Here is a 6,732-nt window from a genome sequence, read left to right on the forward strand (position 1 = left end):
TACACTATCAATTAAATTTTGTTTCATTTTTTCAAAGCATATTATTATTTAAGGAATTAGTCCTAATTCTGCCTAGACATAACCATTAGCGTAACATGTACATATTAAATTTACTTTTCAATAGTTTACTTTCTAATAACTATTATATTATCCATTCAAAAACAACGAATGGCATAAATTATAGGTCCACAGATGGTCATCGTTCATTTTGTGAATGGCATTTGGACTGGATAAAGCGAAGCAGAGACGCCTAATGCTCAGTAGCTATTGTTTGCAAAAGCACCATTGACAAAAAGCGTTTCCATACGCAGTTGTGGATTAAATATTATAACACATTTGAACACTACAAAGTAAGAATTGAAAGGGACCCAAATAATTATCTAAATTTCCACCAATGGGATTCCACAAAAAGCTGTACTGAAATCCCTCACTCAGAGGATAAGAAAATTTAATCTGCACCAGGAAACATAGAGCCCACAGAAATATTCATTAAACAACAAACCCATCATTCCCATGTACAGATTTTTTTATTTATTTATTTTTTCAAAATAAAAAAGAGTAAAAGAAAAAGTAGAAAATGCTAAATGGGATTTTTTTTTACTTACCCATGATCCATGAAATTTATTTTTCAGTGTTGTTTTTTTTTTTTTTTTTTTCTTGGATGTAAAAAACTAACAACCAAATGACAAAATAAATAGACAACCCAGTTGAAAATTTTGTTTCCACTTTCACAAATTCACAAGATAAATGCCCAAGATTCTTGATCCAAAACCATTCTTTGGCACTGATTGAGAGGAAGATCATCATGACCACTCTGCTTTCTATCTCCACCATCAATATGATCATCATTGATAAGCAAATCCCAGATGTTGAAATCTTCATCCCACAAGCACATATTGTTGATATTGTTGTTGTTGTTGTTGGTATTATTGTTGCTATTGTTGTTGTTGTAGTCACTTGGCCATTCAAAATCAGGAAGCTCCAAGTCTTCAAGAAAGTTGTTGGATGATGAATTGGAAGATGAAAAAGAAGAAGAAGAAGAAGAAGAAGTTGAAGTTGTTGATGAAGAAGGAGCACAAGGGACAACAATTTCATGGGGTTCAATCAGTGGAACTTCATCTGTGCAAAACCCATCCAAAACCTCCAGTGTTGTTGTTGTTGGTTCAAATGAGCTTGTCATGCTTTTCTCTTCCTCTCTTGCTTCAGTTATGGAAGATGATTGAAAAGATGTCTCTGTCTCTTTGCTTTGATCAATCTCAGATGTGTTTCTGGTTTCAGAAGATTGTTCTTGTTCTTGCTCTTTCTTTTCTGGTTCTGGTTTTTCATTGACAGTAGCGATTGGCTTGTGGGTCAGAGGATCAATTCCCATTTTCTTGAGCTTCTTCTTGATGTGGGTGTTCCAATGGTTCTTGATTTCATTGTCAGTTCTTCCAGGGAGATGAGAAGCAATCTTAGACCATCTGCAAAAATACCCAAAAAATAAAAATAAAAATTAAATAAAAAGGAAAAAAAAAAAAAAGGGGGTAAAAATACGGCTTTCAGATTGGTTCAAAGGAGGAAGGACTTTCTGGCCACTAGAAAGTTATAAGTAAAAAAGTCTATTTTTTTGGGTTTTTTTTTGTGTTTTTGGCTTTTTCAAAGTTGTTATTGTCATAAAATCAAAGAGCTCCATTAGAAAAATAAAATGATAAATATGGGACTTGGTCTACAATCCTTAAAAGTCTTCCATTTGCAATTAAAAATTGGTGAAAGGAATGGCTCAATTTTGATATGGTTCAGGAATTGCCTAGAAATTGATCTTGAACTAAAACCTTTTTGGGTATGGATCAGGAAAATGCAGACATATTGAAGTGAAAGAGAGAAAAACCTATTGCCAAGTTGAGCATGGAGATCAATGACCATTTGCTCCTCATATTCTGATAAAAGACCCCTCTTTAAGTCTGGCCTTAGATAATTGGTCCATCTCAGTCTGCAACTTTTTCCACACCTTAATAATCCTGCAATGCCGCAGAGACACCCATAACCATCATCAATAAAAAAATTATTATCTCTGTTTTCCCTCTATGCATTTAATTATAATTTGTTCTTCTTTTTTAATTTTTTTGGTTTCCTATCAAGTTAATCTCAGAGAAAATAAAAAATAATAATAATAATTAAAAAAAAACAATAAAAGAAGAACTGAGCAATAAATGGCAGAGGGAATACAAAAACAGAGTACTAAGTTAAATTTAATGGCTCTGCTTCTCATGAAAAGAGAAACCCACAAGGAAGCCAAAAAAAGAAAAACAAAACCAAAAACACAAACCAAAAAAGGGTTCAAGTTGATTTGAATTTGGAAGGTGTTTTTTCTATTTTATCTCAAGAGGAAAATGCAGTGGCAGAAAAGTAGAAGAAAAAAAAGATTGATGGAGGACCTGCAAGCTTAGGGACAGCTCTCCAACAGCATTGGCCATTGGTGAGGATGAAGTTGATGAGCTTCTTGTCTTCTTCAGCAGTCCATGGACCTTTCTTCAACCCAACTTTATCACAGCATGGTTGTCTTCCCATTTCTTTTTTTCTTTTTGCCCAAACTCAAATTCCTTAAAAACCCACTCAACTTTGTTCTTCTTCAAAGCCAAAAACACAAAGAGAAAGATACTGATCTCTCTCTCTCTCTCTCTTTTTCTCTCTTCTGTATATGGATGTGTATGTATATGTATATGTATAATGAGGAGAAGAGGAAGAGAGACTTGAGCTCTAAAGAAATGCAGATAACAGGGAAGAAAATAGCTAATCCACCTACTTATATAAATCATGAGAACCCCCACCCCCAGATGGAATTGACTGTTTTTTTTTTTTTTTAAATAATTATTTTTTAATTTTTATTGTTATCACTCATAATTGTTTTGAACTATTATTTATTTTTTTGGCTTGTGAATGTGTACACGTGTTGCATTGGAGGCTACGCGTAACACACGTGCGAACTTCGACGTCGGAAAGCTCCACCTCATCAACCTTTTCTTTGCTTCAGTTTCAAGCGTCAGATACCACTTTCATTTCTCTCTCTCTCTCTCTCTCTCTCTCTAACACCTCAATCCTCTTGACGGAAAGTTAAAAAATAATAATAATAAATAATTTCAAAATTACACCCAAATTCTTACTAATATATATATATATATATATATATATACATGTATTTATTGTGGGAGGAACAAAGAAGTACATGCTGCCCACATTTATATTTTGATTTATGAAAAAGAAAAAAAATTTAATTACTTTCTTTGGTCCTAGGACCTAGTCTTATGTTCTAAGCAAAATGGTCCAATTTCTAATATTTTTAAGAAAATGAAAATAATTAGTATTTAAGTGTAATGGAAAATAAACACAAGAGAAAGGGGGGGAAAAATTAGATTTTTTTTTTTTTATATCATTATGATGAAGGTTATATATGCAAGAAATGACAAGTGCAATGGATGGTGTTGATTAACAAACAGAAACATTTTTTTTTTTTTTTGAAAAGATACAAACAGAAACTTAAATATGAATAGAATATTATAACTACTATTATAATTATACACACTTTTCCCTTTTATATAAATTAGGTCTAATAGATGATTAAGAAATATCATTGTTATTATAATGCCCTGTATTTTGGACAAATAAATATGTGTAAAATTAATATATATGATATTGTTCCAGCCCTTTATCTTTCTAAGCAAAGCTCATCCAACATATTAATCTTAACTCTCAGTCCCATAAGGGAACCAAAAAAAATAAAGTAAAATAACCAAAAAAAAAATGACAAGGATAAAAATTAAAAGTTAACAGAAAAACAAAAATTCTCATTAAAATTACCCAACCGATTTTTATTTTGGGCAAAGTTGTCCAATATTTACTCTTTAACTCCCAGAAGACAAAGAAAAATGAAGCAATAATTTTTTTCTTTAATGAAAAAAGATTGCTAAAAAATTAAGAGATTCTAAGACAATTTTATTTTGCTAAAAGGCAAAAAAAATAAAAAAATAAAAAAGTTGTCATTGAAAGTTATGCCACATGTCGTAAAACGTTGAAATCTCAAGACAATTAAACAAGTAATTAGTTTGTCGTTGGTTTTAATTTTTGTTTATTTTGACGTTCTTGAAAGGCTGCTAAGGGGGACATTGCGACGGTATAAAGCAGAGTCTCATAGGAACTTGTTGGCAGCCTTAATTAATTTACAGCGTATAAATTTGCAGAAAATACGGTGAGGGGTGGGGACTAAGACTAAAATTGAAGAATATCTATAAATATAATATATATATGACTAATATTTATATAATATTATCTATATATTATTAAATGAATTGAAGAATATTGAAGATGTCCATCATTTTTTTGTTACAGCGTTACTATACCTAGGAGCTTACTTGAATGCGAATTAATGTATGCTGGTTTTGAAGAGCAATACACGTTGTTTCTATTCTTGAAGTTCCTAGCTTTAAGAAATACAGGATTTTACATTTACTTTACTATATATAGTATATTATGGTAAGATATATATATATATATATATGTATATATGCACCAGCAAATATACAGAATGATCAATATTACAAATTAAATTTAAAGTCCATCTAGATCCCATGAGGTGTATATTAATTTTAATTTAGTTTAAAAATTATAACTAGCATTTTTACAAAATGTAAATGGAATTTTTTTAAAATGTATAAATGAAATAACAAAAAAAAAAAAAAAACTATTTGCAATCTGAAAAGAGATAAAAGATATTTTTAAAACTATGATGGTGAAATTGTATTTAAATCAAATTTCACAAAAAATAAATAAAATTAACCCAAAAGATTTATCTTATTTTTAATATCTTTTGCTTTTGTGCAAGCCAGTTATCAATATTAATATATATATTTAATACAAATTGGGGAGAAATTTTTTCATCCAGATAAAGATTTGAATTCTATATTTAATGATGTATTTTCAATACTTTTACCATTCAATCAAATTTATGGATGTTCCAATATTTTATGTTTGAAAACTTGTTTTATTCCTATTTGTTTATAAAAATGTTGGAATTATTTATTAATAAGTAGGCTGCGGTTGATTATGATTCATGAAACATGTAGCACTACATTTTACATTCTTTTCACTGATTATTTCTAGTTTTTGTCTTGTTTTGGGAGAGCAGATTTTTTAACCATAGATCTGGACTTGAAAAGTTCATTAATACAGAGATAAGTGTCATAACTCTAACTCTTCAAATGGCCGTCCACTAAACTAGACTCCTGAAAACCAACCTAAGCAGATATCTATTTTGTCTCAAGATTTATTGATTCAATAAAGAGGTCTTCTTATGACCCAAAATAATAATAATAATAATAAAGAGGTTTTCTTTCGTCCCGAAAAAAAATTGGCCGTTATTTTTTATTTATATATACATATAGCTTTGGGTTATATATTATAAGAATTTGAAAAGAAGCTTATTATATATCTTTTTTTTTTTTTTTCGTTATTCTTTTTTATTTTTTATTTTTTGGTATAAAATTAAATATATATGGACATTAACTGGCTGTATGGTCTTAAATTTGGCTGCTTCTTTTTGATAAGCTAAAAATCCTTACGCTGTCCGTATTATCTAATATTTCTGGGGAATATTTTCTTAAATATGATATTTCTGGGAACATTATAAAGGAAAAGTTAAATAGGGAATTGACTAATTAATTATAAGCTTTTATTCAACTTGATAGATTCATAGACAATACAATAGCTTAGGCTGCTTATTCGTGACGGCTAAATTAGCTCGTTGACCTAGGAGATGCAAAACTCTGTTAATCAAGGACAGATATCGTATAAATTAATTACAATCATGTTTATATATCGTTTTAATTATATTAATATAATATATATTTCCAAAATATAAATTAATATAATCAATGAAATAGCTTAGTACTGGAGGCCAAATTTGCATTTGGAAAACCGATGTTTACTTAATTAATTACGAACAGACCTTGTAATATATATCTTTGAAGAATGGTTGTCCCGGCCTGTAAGACAAAAATCTCTTATTTTGCCTAACTAAATATGCCATCAGAAGCATGTTCTAGTTCTATCCAATGTGAAGTTTCTTCAATTAATACATGAACTTTCTTGGATATACATAAATGGATTATTATATATACAATTTATATGAAAATGGATTTATTTATTTATTTATTTTTTTTTGGGGGGTTTTGTTTTGTTTTATTTTGGGTGTAGAATATTAGCTGTATATACATATAAATAACAAGCAGTCAAGATGCTCGATGCAGAAAAAACAAATAAAATATTGACAAAAAATAAAGAGAAACAAAAAATAGAATCTTGCAACTAGTGTCACATTTTCACCACGGTCGTACCTCTAAATTCGTTACGTATAACAGAATGCATCAAGAAGTGAGGAATAAAGTGTTTTTGTTTCATTGCAACATGTTCAAAATTTTGAACTAAAAGAAGTTCATTCCATTACCATTAGTGTTCAAGTTTTTGTCTCTTTTCTTCCTTTTAGTCTTAGTTGATGTTTGTCGTTTAAAACTTTTAAGTAATATTGAAATAATTTCACTTAACATCTAGCTATAAAGGCTACACATTTTCTCTCTATTTTAGTCTTGTTTTGATTTAATTTGTCGTGTAGAGAAGAGATATAATTGTTAGACTTTGAGGTCAATGTCCAAAGTTTTCGCTTTCATGCAATTAGTTTAGTTATTGACAAGTATTAGAAATATG

At 29.5% G+C, this 6,732-nt stretch overlaps 1 protein-coding gene across 1 annotated transcript; it reads right to left on the minus strand.

Annotated features, from left to right (window-relative positions):
* Positions 1 to 468: 468 nt before the first annotated feature.
* Positions 469 to 2,811, minus strand: LOC107434917 (transcription factor MYB20). The gene is made up of 3 exons (XM_048471145.2): positions 2,415 to 2,811; positions 1,868 to 1,997; positions 469 to 1,460 (listed from the first exon to the last, which is right to left on the minus strand). Exons 1-3 carry the CDS (start codon positions 2,545 to 2,547, stop codon positions 737 to 739), a joined length of 987 nt encoding a protein of 328 aa, XP_048327102.1. The 5' UTR covers positions 2,548 to 2,811; the 3' UTR covers positions 469 to 736.
* Positions 2,812 to 6,732: the final 3,921 nt, after the last annotated feature.

This window comes from Ziziphus jujuba, chromosome 4 (assembly GCF_031755915.1).
Source record: "Ziziphus jujuba cultivar Dongzao chromosome 4, ASM3175591v1".
In the NCBI taxonomy this organism is placed as follows: domain Eukaryota; kingdom Viridiplantae; phylum Streptophyta; class Magnoliopsida; order Rosales; family Rhamnaceae; genus Ziziphus; species Ziziphus jujuba.